We start from the raw sequence: 22,230 nt of genomic DNA, 5'->3' as shown, positions 1-22,230 counted from the left end.
GTGTACTCTATGAAACACGTGTAATGTATCCTAGATAGAGAAATATAGGACCCTATACTCTCTGGTCTGTATTTCATTCTCTCTCTTCTTACTTCACTGTGATGTTTGCTTTGATATTTTTTCTTCCCAATTTTCATGCTATTGCTCTCTTCAAATCTTTGACATTCAGCCTAACTTTGTTGAATATAGGTTGGTTTTTTCTTAATATAACTTTTGAATATAGGAATCATCATTTGGTATGTGTATCTTAGTTTCTTATTTTTTGCATACAATTTCTAGCTAAGATTTCTTCGTGCATGTTTAATTGCCTGATTCGCACATGCTTTGTATTTCTTTGATGAATCTTGTCCTTGTAATCAATTTATTTCTATAAAGTTAGACGTCTTACAAAAATCTAAAATTTTAAAAATAACTTAAATTTAAAGTGGATTGTGCATCCAAGTTGTTTGATAATATGCCTCAGTTAACTTATTCAGAGTTTCCTGTTGTCATTCTCCTTTTTGGATTGTAACAGGATAGAATTTATCATCAAATGGGTAAAGACACTTTAATAAGAAAGTCAATTTATCTTCATATTGATCATTCTAGGGCTACCATTCAACACTTGAGGTACTATAGGTGTTGAGACTATTCGCGTTGCTTCCAAATTAGTTATAGTCTGTTATGAGTTAATTAGATATTTTATCTCATTATTTCCAGCTGTGTATAGTTGCAGAATCAAGTTAGTTAGGCATATATTTTCCTTCTGTTTGTATAAATAGATGATTTGTAGGACTCTTTGACCAATTTTCACGATAATGAGATCCTACGCAGTTTCCAATTTCTGTATATATATATTGAAGAATTCTCCATTAATGGAGTTCATCAAACTTTAACCCCAAGCTAAAGTAAGCTGAATTTAACAATAATATTTCATTTTCAACTTTTGTTGTTCCACTTGGTGGTCTACTTTTTTTAAAAAATAGACAAGTAACAAGACTGCAAGCATGATATCCAGTGGGAGCTAATTTTCCACCTATTAAAAGAAGTTTTATTGTATTAATTTGATTATTAGATATCTCCTTTTATACACGATAAATATCTCTTCATCTTTAAGTCACACTGTGCATACATTCCACTAAACGATAACACAGAGAGATTGTTACTCAGAAGAGTACAAGAATCGTATTGTATAGTCAACATATACAACCGGTTAAAATAGTCTAATGAGAAAATATATGTTCACGTTTGTAGTTGCAAACGAGATTGACTTGGTATATTTTAGAGCACACACATTTAAATTCATGATCTTATAACGAAAAAATGAAACACAATTAGATAGTTCAGTGATGAAAATTTCATGTCGAGTTTTTCAAACATGCTATTTGAATATGCTCACTAACCATATATTTAATTAGTTATATTTTCTTTATGTATTCTATATTTTTCTTGCTTGCTTAGAGATTAGCTGTAGTTTTCCAGTTTTTTGGGATTAGAGTATATTTACTTGATTTGAATTCATTGATAAGTCATAATATTGTAAGCTTGATGTCTTGATTGTCTACAGAAGCGTATGTTTGGGGAGGGTGAGTGCTAGCATCTTTAACAATGGACAGAGGTATTTTAGCAAGCAGCTCAGAGGGAGTTTATACAACAATCTCTGGGTTAATCAGTTGTTAAGAAGTTTGAAATCGGAGAAGGAGGAGAGCAAGATCAAACCCGAGGTTGCTTTCTCTGTTATCGCTATACAGAATCACAAAGAGACTCTGGTAAAATTTAATTATTTCTCTTCAATAAGGCATGTTAGCTTCAACTACTGTCACATTAGTGTGTAAATATGATGAAAATAAGTTCATATGTGTGCTATGAAATATATATTGTGAATGAAAGCGGATGCAGCATTTAAGCTTGATAGGTCCAGTACATAAGATTTTTAGCGTTGAAACACACTTATGAAATTATGGCCCTGTCTTAAGGGAACTGCTAATTTCTTAAATTATTTGCAGTCGAGTAAATATTTCTCACCTCTGATAGTCATCGGGATCCACAAACTCTGTCAAAATCAAAGAAAAGAGATAGGGTTCAACCTTGAATCGATCAGCTGGTTAGGCAGTTTGACTATCGCAAGCTCTTGCTACCCGAAGATTTTCTGCAGAGAGAATTTCCTACTAGAGGGCATAACATAGTATAGTTGTCCAAATCATTTGTTGCTCTTATCATTTGAGATGCAAGCTTTAATTTGCACGTTATGCAGCTATTTAAGATTAAGCACCTGAGAATTCACTTGTTATGTCCAGTTAGAAGCTATTAATAGTGCAACATATTTATTAAAAATATATTTCCTATCCATTGCTAAGAAGTTTCAGGTTCTTGGAGCCATGAGCACTAACGTCTGAGATGTTTAGAGTTTCTAAATAATGGCCTGTCAATGTTTTAAATAGGTTTTTCTGTATTTCCTTTCTCCTAGCATATTTTGCTATCGCCTTTGTCATGCTTCTTTAGTATCTTTATTAGGCTCTATATACAAATATATAATGTGTAGTCTGGAATTTTTCAGCTTTGTCTAGATTGATTCTTTTTTAGAACAACAAGACTCTCGGAAAGAAATTTTACAATTCAACAAGTTATTTAAATCCACCATCTTTAATTTGTTTAGAAGTATGAATTATAGTGATTAAAATAGTATGTTAAATGGTCTCTTATGTATAGTTAATGCTAAGTCAAGTTGAGAGTGATATTAGATTATAGTAGTTATTACTAATAGTTGGAAGAACTTCTCATTTTTCGTAATAAATTATAGTAAAATTTATCCCCTTTACGAGCCTATCAATGTGTCAGCTAACCTACTTGAGAGAGTTTTTCTTTTTTGTCTTTTTGTTTTTGATCAACTAAATATTTTGTGGTTGTGTTGAGAATGATATTGGTACTTCATGATTTTCGTTGATAAGAGACAATGGCTTTTTAGTGTATCTTTCTTAGTATTGTAATTGAATTTGGTAAAAGCCAAAAGTTGATTTTTGCTTTGGTGGGTTTGAGCAGGACTGAGGACTTTGTTGCGGCATTGGATGAGTAAAGAAAATCAAGATGTATTTATTTCATTGTTTCAGTCTTTTTTTTGTGCAAATTGGTCGGAAAAACTCAATATTTGTTTGTTTCCCTGTCTTTTGAATTGATAAACTTGGGCCTTGAAATATAATGCAACTTAGACTTTCTTCTTTCCTTACGACTGTTTTTATGTGTCTTCCTTATTTTGGATTTTTTAGTTACTGGAAACAAAACATTACTAGGTTCTTATATTAATGGAACAGTCTCACTCAGTATCAGGATCATGATCAATCATTTGATACCACGGAGGATGAACTAGAGAAAATGTGTGCTACTTATTTAAGGTTTTTGCTTCCTCAGTGACCGATTTACAGGTAAGTCAGTACGCTTCTTTCTGTTAGATTACCTTAATTAACTCTTGACTCTAACCAAATGAGATTAGTCAATTTTAGTAGATATTAACATCTATTTGGATTTGATTTTTCATTTTATTCTGACACTTGATAATTATGAAAGGCCACTATTTCAAATGCTTTGTATATAGTGTTGTTATGATTTGTGAGATGGTGTCATTTTCATTACGTGTATTTTTTCCCTTTGTTGTGTGAATCCCAATTTGGATATGAGAACTAAACATGTGAGCATGTTTTTGTTAGTACTGGACCCCGTTCTACTGTAGTCCTCTGAAATTTGGTAAAATAGCTGTTGAAAAAATTTCTATTCTAAAATTGATTATTTTTCATTCCAAGTGATCTTAAAATAAGAGAGAATCAATGAAAACATGAATTGTCAATTATGTGATTTTTGGTAAGACTAAGAATTCAAATATTTAATAACTCTTTAATAAGTGTATTCTCTCTTATAATTTAAGAAATTCTTATCTGCACTAGACTTTCTTTTATAGTTATATACTACCTTGCATGTAACAAAGTTATTATAATCAGAAACCTTAGGAGCATATGTCATGTATTTGAGAAAGTGAATGGGGGCAAGAATGTAACAAGTCAAATGAATATCAATTACTTTGTTATATTTTCTTCATGAGCTGAATAGCTCTTTAGTTCAAATTCATAATCCAGAGTTGATGAATCCGAAGCTTAAATGAAATATTTTGATGTCAATTTTTAAAAAAATAAGTGGCACTTAGTATAAGACAAAGAACGAAGAAAAAAAGTTAATATTCTACAGTTATCTTCTCCTCACTAGAGGTGATTTTTGAAATATTTATTATCTTGTGTTTCTCTTATTGAGTATTGAGAAGGAAGGCACTGTTATGGGGAGATCACACCATTATGAAATGTGATAACTTGAAAATATTTAAAACTATAATGCTGTGAAATAGTGATGTTAGTTGTTAGTAATAAAGAGATAAAAGACATAGTTATGTCAACGTTAGAAAATAGCTAGCTGCCAAAATGCATTAGAAGTCCTCCATTAAAATAAAAAAGGTGTAGAGAGTGACAAAGAAAAACTGAATGTGTAATTTATTATTTTTGTATAAATGGATATTTGAAGGTCTTATATGCATATATGTTTTTTTTGGTACTTAAATATAATTTTTGTTCATCATTTTACTGGTAATTCGTAATATATATTTTTTTTCAGTTCTTTCAAGTCCAAGTTTATTAGTTGATATGTATTCGCTTGATTTTCTAGGTACCTCTAGATCTTCTACGTTGTAGTTATTGGGATGCAGAGGATTGACTACTAAGTTTAGGAATCTAGCTCCAGCTTATTGTAAATATTGTATGTTTGTGTTGTATTTGAAGCAAAGGACTCAACTATTTAAATTTCTTTGTATATATACATTTTTCTTATTAGATATTGATGCTTCTTCATTAATCATTTGCTTTTCTTTAGTGAAATTCGTTCACTACTTATAATTCCATAAAATGCATGTAAAATTATTGATGAGAAGTTGTTGTGGAATTGCTTACTCTTTAGTTAGAACAACAATTTAATTTGATAGTGTTGGGCCTGTGCTAGTCATCTAGTACATAATAGATACAAGACTTTGTGTTAGTACGAGTCCTATATTACATAGTAGATACAAGACTTTGTGTTAGTACGAGTCATATATATATATATATATATATATTATTTTTTGTCCTAGTCTATGTGACATAATTTAAATTCGTAGAGTCACCATACTTTTTAACATAATTTTTAGACATTTAAAGTTGTTAATTATTGTGATTTATAGTACGTTTTACATAATTTTTAATAGTATATGTTACTTCAGTTGTCCCAACTACTATGTAATAATTATAGAATTTCAATAGTCAACCAAATTTGTATATGCCTTTTAAATTTAGAAGTTGTGAATTATTGTAGTTTATAGTACCTTTTACGTAATTTTTAAATAATATATGTTATTCTCATTGTCCCAATTTATGTGGCATTATAAAATTCCAAGAATCATTTAAAAAATTTATATGTCTTTTAATTTTTTAGTTGTTAATTATTATGATTTATATTACTTTTTACATCATTTCAAATAATATATGTTACTTCCTCTGTTCCTATTTATGTGAATTTATAGAATTTCGAGAATCAACTTTTATATGTCTTATAAATATTTTAAATTGTTATAATCATAATTTATAATATTTTTTAATGTAATTTTTTAATATATAACAAATTAAAAATAATAAAATAAATAAACTAAAACACAAAAAATATAATTTTTTCAAAAATGTCCTCCACTAGAAACAATCATGTATGCTTCTATATTGTTGTAATCCTGAACTTTCTATATTATTCTCCACCACAATTAACAACAAATAAGACAACTCTTTTTTCCTTGTAGGATTGATTAACCTAAGTTGAAAAATTACTCCATTTGTATGTTAAGACTAGGGTTGTTCATGGTTATATATGGTTATAAAATCAAATTGAATCGCAATTCGAATCAAACAGATTAAAAAAATTGATATTTGGTTAAGTTTGGTTTTAAATTTTAAAAAATCGATACTATTTGGTTTGGTTTTGGTTTTACTTATAAAAATTAACCGCAAAAATAACCAAACCTAATTGAGAAGTTATATATATAAATTTTATAATTATTTATAAATAAAATATAAGTATTTTGATAAATTTTAATTAACTTTAGTCTTTAATTTTACTATTTTCTGAAGCTCAACACTTAAATTTTAGCCCAACTATTAAAACTTTAAGTCTAAATCCCTCAATATTCATTACTTTAAAGATCACACTTTCTCTGTTCTTTATAAAATTTTCTAACGCAACATTGAATAATTTAAAGCTCAAGCTAAAGAAGATGGTGATTAGTTTTGACTATAAATTATTGGTTGTTTATTTTGAGAAGTAATTTCTCAATATTTTAAGGTGTAATTTTATTGATAAGTCTATTGATAAGATGTTGAGATCTCCAGCATATTGAATCAACTTTGTGCTATTAACAATGAGTCTTTTTTAGTTTCAGAAACTTGGTACATTGGATGAATCACTTTGTTCGTGTAATAGCTTTTCTGTGAATTATTCATGTACTAAGTGTTTGTGTCTATCGAGATGTGTATGTCCTCAACAAACGTATTACTTTCAAACCCAAAAACATCGAAAAAACCGAACCAAATCGAACCAAACCAACAATAACCAAATCGACGGTTATTTTTTTATTTGGTTTGGTTTGATTTTAGAAATTTAAAAAACGATTAAATTGATTTGATTTTAATTTTAACTAATAACCAATCCAAACCGAACCATGAACACCCCTAGTTAAGACGATTGACATATTACTTTATAATATATATATACTTTCTATTTTCGTCATATATCTTTTTCTTATATACTGATGCTAGTGGCAAGAAAATGATTATTTTGTCTTTCCAATAGAAAAACGCAAAACAAGTTGCGTATGACACCGCAAAAAAAGCAAAGTATTAGTCAAAATATTATAGTGTATAAAAGACGTATGCCTTTGATTTTAAGATATATCGTTATCATTAGAGGCAAATCCAAAATTTGAATTTAGGTCTCATGAGTGGATCCTCTTACCAACATCACAATAACATTTTTATGCTTTTCATGAGTACACTATTAATTATATCCTAATTTCTGTCAATTTCTCAAAATAAATATACATCTATATAAATTATTTTTAAAAAAAATTAACCGGTGCACGTGTGTTTGCCTCTCGTTATCATCCTTTCGTGCTCATTCATATCTCTTTTTTTGTCAAGGTGGATGATGGATTAGACAAGACCCCAAAACATATTCCCTCCGTCCATTTTACTTGTTCATTATTAATTTAACATATTTCTGACAAATCAATAAATTAAAAAATAATTGTAGTATATTACTTTTATTAATTATAAGTCATTTAAATGTTGAAGCTTGATGAATAATATTTAAAAACAAGGATAAAATTGACATAAAATAATAGATTGTCTTTTGATATTCTAACTTTTAAATTAGACAAAGAAATTTGAATAATTATTTTTAATATATTGAACAAATAAAAATGTACATAGAAAGCATATTAATGAAAAAGATGGGAAGGTGCGAGCAGAGAAGGAACTGTTGAAAGGCAACTAGTGAAGATGTCAATATACCTCTTCCTCGAACAATTAAATCTGAATCGATTCTTGCTAGGCTCTTTATAAGAAGGACCATGAAAGTACAGGAGGGGACATAGACCATAACCTCCATACAAAAATGAAGAGTGTACATTACTAATTATTATCACTTTTATAAAATATTTTGAACTATACAAAAGGATGCTATACAATACAAGTAGTCAACACTATTACTTTGCTTTTAAAATCAAACTCCTCCTTTAACTTTGAATAATAATCAAACTCTGAAAGGATTGTCACCGTCAAGTTTAATTATTATTCAAAGTTGAGGAGATAGTTTGATTTTAAAAGCAAATTGGGAGGTGAAAATGATTTTCACCCTTATTGAATTTATTATTTCTGGAAGAGAACAAGCTAAGCTTCATCAAATATGATGTATCACCTTGGATCTTTTTCCATAGTTGGCAAGGTAATTAACAATTTAACTACCTTCTATGTAAGTATACGATCAAGGTGGGAAACTAAAATTGTCAACAAAGATTGGTTGTAGTAGTTGAGAATTGATAATGAAAGATATATTTTTTCTTGAAAGTCAAAGAAAATTTGTTATAGTGCACTGATCACCTATATAATATATAGTCGCACAAAAGTTGAAGATATTTGTTGGAATAGTCATACAAATTGTTGTCAAAAGAGGCAAAATAAAAAATAAACAAAGATAATAAAAGTCTCAAAGCTAGCTGGAATTTCGAAATTTTTTTGGAATAGTCAAACAAATGATTAGCATAGGAAGCAAAACAAAAGATGAACAGAGTTTGTACAAGTCTAAGAGCATTCTGACATGAAGCAGTGTCAACGTCAGAGTTAGGGGTGGTCACGATTCGATTTGGGCTGTTATTGATCAAATTTAAAATAATATCAATTTAATTGATTCTTGAATTATTAAAATTAGGTCAAATCAAATATAATATATATATTTAGCAATTTGATTGTTATCGGTTTTGATTGAGTTTGATCTGGTTATCAATCATACACGAAAATAAAAGAAATGATTCATTCAATTTTTTTAAGAAAAGACAATAAATAATCATTCAGAAAGAAAAATAGTAAGAACAACTAGCCTTACAAAATTTCTAATCACTGAATTTACTATGAATAATACTCTTAGGGGTCATTTGGTACAAACATTGATAATGCAGAGATTAGTAATGCAAGGATTAGTAGTGCATGGATTATTTTTTGTCAAGTGTTTGGTTCATTATTTCCCACTTAATCTTGTGTTTGATTTAAAACTTTACAAAAAAATTATTTCCTATTATACTCTTGTGTTATTATGAGATTGTTTATTTCATGTAATTGAGTCAAGGTAGATAACCGGACCATAACACTACAGTAAAAAAATTTAAAAAATAACAACAAAGAAAAAGAGTGTTATATAAATTGAAACAATTTTTTTTTTGTGCATAATTAATAACAAGAATTTAATAATACGCAACAGTTGAATAAAATTCATAGTAAACAAAAAAATGCTAAATCTTTATTTATTTATTTTTACAAATTTTAACCTGTATAATTATTGTATATGGCAACCGGATGTTGATAAAAGAGTTTAAACTTATCAAAAATGAAGATCTAAAAATATACTTATACAATTTTATACCAAAGTCCCTTACCCGGATAATAATTAATCAAAGTTGTTGTGGGACAATATTTTTTTTTTTAGGATTTTCTATTTCATTTAACTAGTTAAGTTAAATACATACATACATACATATATATATAAATAAATAAAATTTGAGGTATGATGTATCACTTTTTTTGTTGGTCAAGTATATCTTAAACTTAACATAGATTTAAAACTACTTATATTGTTCAATGGCTAAAGTTAATTAAAAAAAATAGTCCAAGTGGTTAATCGATGAACTACATTGAATAAAAAAATATTAATGAAATCATTAAATTACACTAAACGAATTTGGAGAATTAAAAAGAACATTTATAATTATTTCAATATAAATAAAAAGAAAATTAAATTACAAAAGAAATTTAGAAAAATGAATAAAGGGATAATTTTGTCATTTAGGGGTCTTATCCAAGGTTTAACAAACCTTGGATATATATCCCTCCATTTACTAAGGATAAAATAAGACCATATATAATGTACAAGCAATTCATGGATTAAATAAAATAATGTAACCAAACAATGTATTAGATGGATTAAATTTTAATCCAAGGACTATTCTATTTAATACCGCCTACCAAACGAGTCCTAAATGTTTTATTTCTCATAAGAGCAAGTTAGCAGCTAACAATATGAGCATCATTATTTAAATCTTATATAATGATAAGTCCGTTTACTTGCTTATATTATTAAATTTTTAAATAAGATTTTTTTTTTTAAATGCGATAAATTAGCATTAAGCTTAAAGTGCATAACACTAGATTAACATAGTCAATATCTAGATAGTTTAGAGTATTAAAAGATACTAAGGGCATGTTTGAAAAGTCACTGGTAAATGAACTTGATGTAATTAGGTGTAATTACACTGTCTGACGTGTTTGGTTAGCTATATAATTATTTGATCAGTAGGTAACTGGTGTAATTGGCCGGTGGTAATTACACTCTCCAATTCTTAGAAAAGAATTGTAAATTGCTGGTAATTGCATGACATAATTACAAGTTGATTACTTTTTATTTCAATTTTTATTTTTCGTTTTAATTTATTTTTTATTTCTATTATTTTAAATTCTTGTAGACCGTAGATAAGAGTTACTCCCTCTGTCCCTAATTACTTGTTCACTTTTGAATTGTCACACCTATTAAGAAAACAATAATTGATATAGTGAGTTTATCATTTTACCCATATTAATTATGAAGTGAATGAATTAAAAACTTAAGATTTTCAAGAAGTTCTATATTTTTTAATAAATTGAGGATATAATAGAATTTTTTTTTGTCCTTCTTGATTTGTCAAAATGGACAAGTAATTAGGAATAACTAAAAAGAAAAAGTGAATAAGTAATTAGGGACATAAAAAGTATCTTGTACTACATTTATAATTAGGGGTTAAGCAAATTCAAGAAAGTCTTTTTCCTGTCGAGACTAGATCTTTTTTAATTGAATCTTCCATCCTTAATTAATGATGTTGAACTAGTAGAAAATGTTTCCAATTTTTACTTATTTTGTGTGTTATTCTCAACACCATAGATGGGAAATCGAACAAAGTGAAAATTAAGACACCTTTATAGCCGTGTGTGAATTTTGTGCGCGCATTTATTCAAATGTTCTCATCCGTTTCTTTTTATATATCATATTTATTATAATTATTGGTTCATAATATTTGTTATTTTGATAAAATTAATACATAAATTATAATATTCTTCCTATTTTACCCTTATGAGTTATTAGCCTTGAAAACAAAGTGAATAATTCATGTTCATTGATCAAATTAATTAATCAAAATAAATTAATTCATATTTATTGATTGAAAATTAACTTCAAAAAGAATTAAATAAAAATAGAATAATAAGCTTACTTAACTTTTTTAATATAGATAAAAAATAAAATAATGACATATAAAAAAAAAACTGAGGGAGTAAATGGAAAATGGTGGTATAGGAAGGGGACAGTTGAGTTAATGATGGATGAAACAACACAATTACAGTAATAGTTATCACATTGTCAGACTCATGCCCCATCGTATATGGAAAAATGACAAATGCTTTAAATACCTTTGCATACAAATCTTCTGAGGATATGTTTGTGTTCCTCTTTTTCTTCACAATAATTAAACATTAATTAATCATTTACTTTCTTCGTTTCATACTAGTTGATCATTTTTTATTTATATTATACTTAAAAAATTATAAATAAAAACATAATTTTACTTTTTTTTTAAATGTGACATCTTTGTTATTTTTTATATATAGTGATGCTCTTAGATCTAACGAAAAAATCATATAAATAACAAAAAATACTTAATTGAAACTCATGATTGTAATTTATATAATTAAATTAGTACTCAGTAGTGATGTTTGTTGATCTAAATATAATAAAAATAATTATTATTGAACCGGCCTTTTTTTTAAAAAGAGTTTGTGAGCAAGAAAAATATTCAAATAAAAATAAACTCACAAAATAATTTGATAATACCTTGATAGAGTTTTTGGCCAAAAACATTCTTAAACTATATCCCCAACTTAAACTACATCCTCAAATTATTTTTCTTAACAGAAAACATTCCTCAATTATTTAAAATTTGACAACTTTCACCCTTTTGTTAAAATTTATCAAAAATTAATAAATTCTTCACAAAAATATGTAAAGTTCACACTACTCTAAAAAATCCTCCCTAAATCACCCTCAATAAACCAATTTAGTTCATTTTACATACATCTAAAATAAAATATTGTGAATTTTTTTTAGCAACAACGTTTTGCATTGTCATCCTTTTAATTGGCAATATTATTTTTATTTACTTTTCATTTGATTTGATATCAAAAAATTATCCGTTGAAATGTTTTCTTCTCATTGAATTTGCAAAAAATGGTGTCGATCAGAGACTTTTACTTCTAATAATGGAAAATGAAACTTGAGTACTAGAGATCAAAATTAGTTGAATCTTGATTACCTCAACTATCAGTTTGCCCCAAAAAATTATTGATCTAACGACATTTTGACTTTATAAGGTGAAGATGGTGTAAAATTAAGCTCCAACTCCATTCAATTGGTAAAGGAGAAGAGCAAATCATGTCTCCTCGTAGACTTACACCGTCCTAACATTGTTTTTTTTACCAGCAAACAAGAAAAAAAAATTATTTTTTGGAAGCTTTTTCCAACAAGTAATAAAATTATAGATTTTCTTTTATGAGAATAGCATGAATTGCATATATTTTGTGTGGAATTCGCTAATTTTTTGACAAATTTTAATAGAGGGATGGAAGTTGTTAAGTTTTAAATACTTGAAGGATGTTTTTTGTTAAGAAAAATAATTGAAGGATATAGTTTAAGTTGAGGGTATAGTTTAAGGATGTTTTTAGCCAAAAACTCTACCTTAATACTTGAATGAGTATGAAAATGGAGCATATGAGTTAATAAAAAGAATAAGCGAACTATCATTAATGTTTTGTATAGTATTATTTTGGATGAATTGAAGTTAACGGAATGAACGTATTAAAAGATAATAATTATAGTTCGCCCATAATTTACTAAAATTAACTACTCATATTTTTATTTTTTCTTAAAGCACACATAAATGAACTTGAGAAAGCCCATGTTATGCGATACACAAAAACTTATCCACCATATTCATCATTTCCAAATAATTGAAATGAGTCCGTTGTTATGCTTTTCCTTAGCAAAATTAGTTTGGGAGGACAGGAAATGTTTTCCAATTTTCTCATATTTATTGGTCATAATATTTTGTAAAACATCTTTTTTTAGTAAAATAAGTTTCTTAAAAATGAGGAAAATAGATTTCCCAATGAAAATAGGAAAAACAAGTTCCATAAACGACGTTTCGAATTCATTGTCTCATCTTCACCCACTCAATGCCCTCTACCCCTTAATCATTCCACACCATCATAGAGTGTTGTTAGATTACATATATATGCTAGCTCTTGGATGATATTATTTTATTTACTTACCAAACACTATAAAATAAATAAGAAACTCATTTATTCTTCACATTTTCCATGAGAAGAATTTTCCCTTCATACCAAACACACCTTATATGTGATTCATGTGCCAGCTTTCTTATTGAAATCTCGTGAATAGTGTGATTCATTTGGTTTGCGGATTAAATTATTTCAGAATTATAGTTATGAGATTATAATTTTTAAATTAATTTATTCCACACCAACCTTGTTAGGACAAAATAGATATCCAAAATTAAATTTGAGATAAAATTTATATTATGTTTGAACAAATTTATCTTGAGACAAATTAATACTATCAAAAAAACATAATACAAAATTTTATTTCAAATTTAACCTTGAAACATTTCCCCTTATCATGGGTACCAAACAATCCAATATAGTCATGGCAAGTTATTCAAAATGATTATTTTTTAGATGGTGTTTTGACCAATTGTATTTTACCTATAAAAATACCCGTTTTGTTGAACTTTAAGTATAAAAAACATGTTCTTTGTACCAGTTCGACTAACTCTCATAGCTTGTAATGTGTGAAAATAAGTAACACATGAATTTCTTACCTGATAAACCTTCTTGCTCAAGGAGTAAAATCACGATCCTTCTTGAGGCTTTCTTTCTCGAAACTACACTAAAACAATGAGTAATTTTAGGTTAAAGAAGGAATAACATAAGGGCCTAAATCTAAGACACTTAACAATCTATACAATCAGCTCTAATTGATTGTAACTAAAACTCCAAGCTAACTCTAGCTCAAAAGTAACAGTTCATTAATGAATATACCTCATAATAATGCTTCTTGATCAATTAAAAAAATGAATAGGAATAAATTAGATTAGAAATGAATATAGAAGGAAAATAAATTTTCCTAGACCTAGAGAATAAATAAAACATGAAAAAAGTCACACGCTTTTCTATACATTGAACTCAAATTATGATTTTTAGCCTTCCATTGATTGAGTGCTACATGAACAATGAGCGCTTCCTACTTCATCCGTTTTTAAAAAAAAAAATTAAACTCCACATCGAGTCATCGACCATCAAGATTCTTTATTATTTGAGGCAGCTGTTAAATCATGTAATGTGAAAATACAAAATATTTATTAACTCCTATATTTGTTGGAATTAGGTGTATCTATCAAGTTCTGGTCCTTCCATAGGAGATAACCATATCCGCTGCGTTTGTTAATCATGAAAATCAGTATTCAATAGATATGTTATAAAAGATATAGACATACTTGAATTATTTTAGTATTATCACAAAAATATTTTACTTGATTTTATAATTTGAATGATCATATCATTCATGCATCATCAAGAGAAGTAACTCGTGGCAATTGACTCATCAAAATCGTGATGCCATAGGCAATCTTTTGAGCAAATATATGTATGAATTATTTTGATTTGTAGCCTATGGTATGTCCAATAGGCAAGAGTTTGTGTATTTTCAAAACAATCAAATGTTCAATTAGTCTTTTATGTTTTATAACTGCCAACCGTACAAATATCAATTCCGCTGTATTGACTTGTATGACCAATAAATCAGTGATAAGATGAGCATTTATAACTTCATCAGAAAGCCATAAACATCAACAACTCTACTTTGCAAAAAGTAAACATTATTATTGTCCTTTGTATTCATCAATTCCTTAATAATTTTTCTCATGGAGAAAGAACCAATAATTTTAGATTCCTACAAGCTTTTATGGAAACAATTAGTTTCTTCAAGTTTGATGGAGATACTCAAAGTGTTGGTTCTTTTGGTTTTCTTTACCATGGAGAGTTGTATTATTTTGCAAAATCTTCAACCTATGTTTCATATTGTACCTTTTTCTGTTCTACTTATTATATACTTCATTTCCTTGGCGTATATTTCAAAAACATCTCCTGTTTATGTTGTTGATTTTTCATGTTATAAACCACCAAACTGCTTGAGAGTTCCTTTTACAGCCTACATTGAGCATGCAAGAATGCTTGATTTCTTTGATGATAAAAGTGTCTCTTTCATATCTAAGATTCTTCATCTTTCAGGTTTAGGGGAGCAGACTTATTTCCCACCAGGTCTTTTTTATATGCCTCCAAAATCTGGTCATAAAGAAGCTATCAATGAAGTTCACATGATCCTTTTCTCTGTTTTTGAAAATCTCTTGTCCAAAACAAACATTTCTCCTCAAGATATTGATATACTTATTGTTAACTGTAGTGGCTTTTGCCCCAATCCTTCTCTTTCTTCCATTATTGTTAACAAATACTCTTTGAAAGAAGGGGTGAAGAGCTACACCATAAGTGGGATGGGTTGTAGCGCTAACTCACTAGCTGTAGACATGGCTAGAAACATTATGTACACCCATGACAACTCCAACGCCGTCATTCTCAGCACTGAGATCTTATCTACGGGGTGGTACCCCGGGAGAGAACGTCCTTTCATGATCTTGAACTGCATTTTCCGCGTTGGGGGTGCCGCTATCTTGTTGAGTAACAAGAAAGACGCCAAAAGCCATGCTAAGTATAAATTGCTTTGGACACTCAGGACACAAGGAGCGTTTGATGACAAGGGATATTACTCTGCTTATCGTGATGAGGACTCCAGTGGAATCACTGGAGTGAGACTGAACGGGGATGTGTTGCAAGTCGCTGGAGATACTCTCCGCACCCACATGCCCGTTCTAGGGGGGAGATTTCTCCCCCTAATAGAGAAACTAAGGTTTCTTAAATCTGTATTGATGTATAAAAGAAGTAAAGAAATTTACATTCCTAATTTCAGAACAGCATTTCAACATTTCTGTTTCCCGGCGACGGGGAAATCGGTTGTGAGAGAGACTGCAAAGAGGTTGAAGCTTGGAGATAGAGATATGGAGGCAGCATTGATGACATTACATAGGTTTGGGAATCAGTCATCAGCTTCATTGTGGTATGAATTAGCTTACTTAGAGGGCAAGGAAAGAGTGAAAGAAGGTGACAAAGTATGGCAATTGGGAATGGGAACTGGGCCTAAATGCAATAGTGTGATCATGGAATGTATAAGGCCTATTTTGGGTGAGGCTCTTATTGGACCATGGGCTGATACCATCAATACCTATCCACTCACAATTCCATGATCCAAGCTTGTTCAAAGTTGATGTATTTCTATTTAACTATTATACATTTGCCTTATAATAAAATTTAATTTTCTTTTTTTTTTGTCAATTGGTTATTGTGTCTTAATTCTAAGTTTGGTTAAGTGAAAACAGTATTTCATGTTTTGTCAATTTTTAGGACTTTGAGAAGAGATTAAAGCTAGGAAGTATCGAATATTTTGAATAATTATTATATATGTCTTCGATACTACGTACACATTAGTATTCTGGGATGGGGATATACGTAAGCTCAATGAACATCAAAATTGGACCATAAATTGTATAATTAGGGCAAATAGTGTGAGTAATTGAACAACACATGCAAATTAATGTGTATCCAAAATAAAGTTTGTGAACATAGATGGTACAAACAGTGGTGAATTTAGAGCCAAAAAAAAAGGGCAATCGCACCCGTGGTCTCTTCGTAAAATTAGATATTTTATATGTATATTTTTTAAGATTTTGTATAATATTATATTCTTGCACCCGTAATACAAGAAGTCTAAACGGTCCACATGGTTAAATGTTGAGCTTTTGACCTTGAGGATTAAGGATCAATTCTCACTTCAATACATTTTACTTGGTGCACCCATGTTCGAAAAATCCTAGATTCGCCTCTGAGTACAAAGTCTTATAAAAACTTGTGAATAATTCAACACCACATACCAACTAGACTTTTGAATAATTTATACCCAAGAGAAGTTTTGTCCATTTGAAAGAACTTTGTGAACAAAGTTATGCCCTATCAAACATAACTTGTGAACCAGGCAAATTTTGCGACAAGATTTATGTACCAAAATTCAGCAAATTGCCCATCTTTTACTATACCTTTCAATCTATAAGCATGCTGGTGCCAGGTCATTTGACAGCTCTATATTTCGTAAGGACCTTCATACCCCATTCTGACAGTACTTGCCCAGCCAATTTATTTAGCCTTTTATTGCTGTATTATTATGGCATAGAGAGCCTGCTAAGCTCTTGTACTACATCCACAACTGAACTGATTGCTACATTTTTTACTTCTGTTTTATTACAATGTAGTATTACTACAGCCATAAAACCCCACTACATCTCAAACATCCCTCACAATTATCCGTGTAGGGTACAAAGTTACACTGTTCCATTCACATAAAATCTAACAAACTAATCAATACCTCAAACATTTAAGTCAAATAATATATATATATATATAACATAGAAAAATTATCCTTCTAAATAAGTGATGGTCATTTGAGGATAAAATGAGGCAACTAAGATCAAATAGTTTCCATGCGACTTTATCAACCACAAAAAAATGAGTTAATATCTTAAAAAGTCATTCAACTTTGAGAATTTATCTAACAAAGTCATTAAACTTTGATTTGTATCACAAAAATTACTCAACTTAGACTTTTGTATCAAAAAAATCACTCAATAAAATTTATTTTCTCTAAAAAAAATTAACATATCAAAAGAATTTTTTGTATCATATAAATATAGACTCCAAAAACAAATAAAATCATATTCATAATTAAAAAAATTAAAAAAATCTAAATTTTACTCAAACTGAAACTATGCCAACTCTGTTCTCCGCAACTAATACTCTATTAATTAATGTTAATTTGATGATGAAATTCAATTTATCTACTTATTTTAGAAAGTTCTTTTTTAAAAAAATAAAACATTGGATGATATTTGATTAAGTAATTTTTTTTTGAAAAAAAATCTTACCGATGTTAATATGACAACTGTTATGTTTGGCCAAAGTTCAAAAATACTTAGTATTTTCTTTTTAATTGTCTGTCCAAATATTTCAATATTTCTCTAAAGTAAGTAATTTATATAAAAAAAAAAAAACTGGAAAATTGACTAAACAGAATATAATCTCTGCCCAACCAAACATTAATCTATACTGTCAAAAACACACACACTGATTTATCTGTGGAGTCTATATATTTACATAACATAAAAGAAATTATTTTGTCATATAATTTTTTTTTAATAATAACTTTATTTGAGTGATTTTATTGATATAAGTATCTAAGTTGAGCGATTTTATTGATATAAATGTCTAAGTTGAGTGATTTTATTGATACAAAATAAAGTTTAGTGACTTTACTAGATAAATTCTCAGAGTTGAGTGACCTTTTGAGATATTAACTCCAAAAAAATAGACTTGAATAGTTTCAATAAAGATAAATGGATATATCTGTTTGCAACAAATTTTAAAGTGAAATAAAATAATTTATAATCACAAATAAAATATGAAGAAATATAATTTTATTGATAAATATTGTGGGTACAAGTCTGTTGATCAGGGGTGTATCTAGAGGGGGTGCCGTGGGTTCACGTGAACCCATGCTCCGCTCTCTAGATTATATATATATATATATAGTAGTGTTATATTTAAAAAAAATATTTAAATATAGATGTGTGAACCCACGTTCAAAGTATCATATAATAAAACGATGATAGTTGGGTGCACCTCTCTAAGTGAGAATAGAAATTTAAATCTTATATCTATCTTGTTTTTTTGAGTAACACCATTCCAAGTGGTTATCGGTTACACTTTGGCGTTTCAACTAATTTTTCTTTTGTTTTTTTCCTTTAAGCTTGCAAAAATTTTAAGTGTTTTACATTGAATATTCTGAAAAAATTTAGCACTATAAAATTTTTATATAATTAAATCAAATGTGTATATTAAAAATTAAAACTAGTAGTATTATATATTTTGGACCTATAATTTTACAAATTTGATGGTTCATATTAAGAACCTAAAAGTCAAACCGATCAAATTTATATTTAAGATGCATTTTTTCGTAATTGTGCACCCATCTTGTCGAAATCATGGATACATCTCTGCTATTGATACCTTGATTCTTCTCTCATAAGATTTATCCATGATTCAAGGGCCGTTAGTAGCGTATTTCTCAAACTTGGATGATTTGGACTTGATCTTCATAATTCGAGGGACGTTAGTGACGTATTTCTCAAACTAGGATGATTTGGACTTGATCTTCATAATTTGAGGGCTGTTAGTGGCGTATTTCTCAAATTAAGATGATTTGGATTTGATCTAAAGATATTCCATGAATTTGCGAAATATTTGAGATTTTGATCTCTTTATGAATATTCCATGAATTTGTGGTGGAATTTTCGAGATGCCTTTTAAGGGAATTTAGTACCCTTTATATAGGCATAAAGTAGGGTTTAGGGTTGAGTAGCCTCCAAGAACTCTAATTGGAATTGAATACACCTTGTAGAGTCCCAACTTGAATTGAACGCATCTTGTAGAATCCCACAAAATTTCAATGTCTACAATATCCTTTTTTCAAATAAGGAGTAGTAAGTTAATAAAATAAAGGAACGTTGTGTCCATAACTATTGTTAGCGAAAATGTGAAAATAAAGAACAATAATATTTAACGTGGTTCATATCATAATGATTCTACGTCCACCAGAGAACAACTGTATGTATATTAACAAAGAAAAGGGGAGAGATCCCAAATACATCTAAGAGAATTGTTCTACTAATTCTCTACTCTTCTAATGTATTTTGCTACGAGTTTAGGATGTTTTTAACAATGAAGAATGACCATCCTCCTATAGGTGGCCAAACTTGGGCTCCAAGTACAAAGAAAAAAAATACAAAATTTGTCTTCCACAAATTTTGGCTTGCTCTCCAAGTTTAATTCAATTCCTAGCCAAGTAAAGTAGTACATGAGATTTCTTCCATTGGGTTTAACCCCACAAGGACCAAACCAACTCTTTCAATCTCCACATTGGTTTGCGTTTCGAGCATGCGTATGAACAACTCCGGCCAAAACTTCTAAGCTTACTGGCAATCCAGTTGTAAGAAATAAGAATAATCAAACCTTTGTTGAACACACTAGCTCGACCTAGCACTTGTTCTCCTACAGTTGCATAAATTGATGCATACTCCCGCTAAGTCCTTATTGTGTGCAATGTTAACAAGCAGAACTATCTTGGTCAACATGTCTGCAACGTTATCATCTGTGATAACTTTATCGTCCTTGATAGCTCCCTCTTCAACAATATCTTGAAAGCAATTGAATTTGACATTAATGTGTTTGGTGCACTCATGAAACCTTTGATTTTAATCAAATGATTCCAGTTGAACCAAACTCAATTCTGCCACCAAACCTTTCAACCAGATAACTTCTTTCACTACCTCCATTGCTGCCATATATTCTGCCTCTATTATAGACAAAGCGACAATTGACATTAAAGTCAATTTTCAACTAACAACACTGCCAATGAGAGTAAAAATATATCTAGTTGTGGACCTTATTCAATCGAGATCCCTATATAGTTAGAATCAACATAATCGAGAACTGAAATACCTTCACTTTTTTGAAAGGTTTGTCCAATATCAGAAGCTCCTTAGAGATATCTCAATATCCACTTGACAACTTTCCAATGCCTTATTCTTAGATTTGTCATGTACATGTTTACTATACTTACAAATTGAGCAATATATGGATGTGTGCACACCATAACATACATAATGCTACCATATGTGCTAGCATAGTGAACCTTTGACATATGCTCCACCCCACCCACAGATTGAGGCATTTGTAACTTAGAAAGCTTGAAATGAGAAGCTAACGGTATACTTACAGGCTTGCTCATATGCATATTAAATCTCTCAAGAACCTTTTTGATGTACCTCTTCTCAGAAAGATGTACAACACTATTTTCTCTTGAAATCTCCATTTCAAGGATTTTCTTTGCAACTCCTGAATTCTTCATGTCATATTCCTTGCTCAACAGTTTATCTCTGTGATGTTGTTAGCAACAATAAAGATATCATCAACATACAATAATAAATAAATCATAGACTTACCAGACATCTTCTTGTGATACATACAACTATCAAATTCACACATCGAGAATTCATGTGTAGTCATAAATACATCAAACCTTTTGTACCATTGTCTAGGGGATTGATTACCATTCAAAGACTTCTTCAGTTGGCATACATGATCTTCTTTTCCCACATCTAGGAAACCTTTAGGCTGATTTATGTAGATTGTTTCTTCTAGATCACCATGTAAGAAAGCAGTTTTGATATCAAGCTGTTGAAGCTCCAAATCAAATTGTGCAACCAATTTTAATAGCACATGAATTGAGCTATGTTTCACGGTCGGAGAGAAGATGTCATTGTAGTCAATGTCCTCCATTTGACTGAAACCCTTTGCAACCAATCTCGCCTTGAACTTAGCGTCTTTCACTTCTGGAATACCCTTTTTCTTTCAATAGACCCATTTGCATTCATCTACCCCTCTTTTCCTTTGGCCTTTCAACTAAAACCCATGTCTCATTTTTGTGAAGAGACTCCATGTTTTCCATTATGGGTATCCTACATTGTGCAGCATCCTTGCAAGAAGTTGCTTCAACATACAAGGAGGGTTTGAGATCCTTAATTTCTTCTTATGCAACTACGATAGCATATGTAATCAGATTTTCTTGCTCTAAAGGACGTTACAGTTGTATCTACCTTTTGTCCCTTTCCTTCGCAATTGTGTATGGTTCATTGACAACAAGTTCTTCAAAATTTGCATCTTTTGACTCATTAACTTGAATCTCTATATCCATTTCCTTGGTAAGCTCAACCGGTAGCTCCACCTGCTTATTGTTTTCATTTTCTGATAACTCCATAGAATCTTTACGAGGATCAAGTATATCAGATTCATCAAAGGTAACATCTCTACTAGGAAAAATGCATAAGTACCCCCCAACCTATGCCTGAAATCTCAGAGACACACTAATACTATACTAAGGTCCTATTACCTCCTCCCCTCGAACTTATTTTATAAATAATTTTCTACCCCCTTTCAGCCTACGTGGCACTATTAATCAGATAGCTTGAAAAAATTGTCAATACGCGTTAGACCCAAA

The 22,230-nt window shown here is 29.6% G+C and overlaps 1 protein-coding gene across 1 annotated transcript; it reads left to right on the top strand.

Moving 5' to 3' along the window:
* The first annotated feature begins 14,878 nt into the window (after window positions 1-14,878).
* Window positions 14,879-16,312, top strand: LOC125809878 (3-ketoacyl-CoA synthase 5-like). The gene has a single exon (XM_049489434.1). It carries the CDS (start codon window positions 14,879-14,881, stop codon window positions 16,310-16,312), a length of 1,434 nt encoding a protein of 477 aa, XP_049345391.1.
* Window positions 16,313-22,230: the final 5,918 nt, after the last annotated feature.

This window comes from Solanum verrucosum, unplaced genomic scaffold (assembly GCF_900185275.1).
Source record: "Solanum verrucosum unplaced genomic scaffold, falcon-dt-bn FXZP01000481.1, whole genome shotgun sequence".
In the NCBI taxonomy this organism is placed as follows: Eukaryota; Viridiplantae; Streptophyta; class Magnoliopsida; order Solanales; family Solanaceae; genus Solanum; species Solanum verrucosum.
This window is presented reverse-complemented; position numbering and strand designations above follow the sequence as displayed.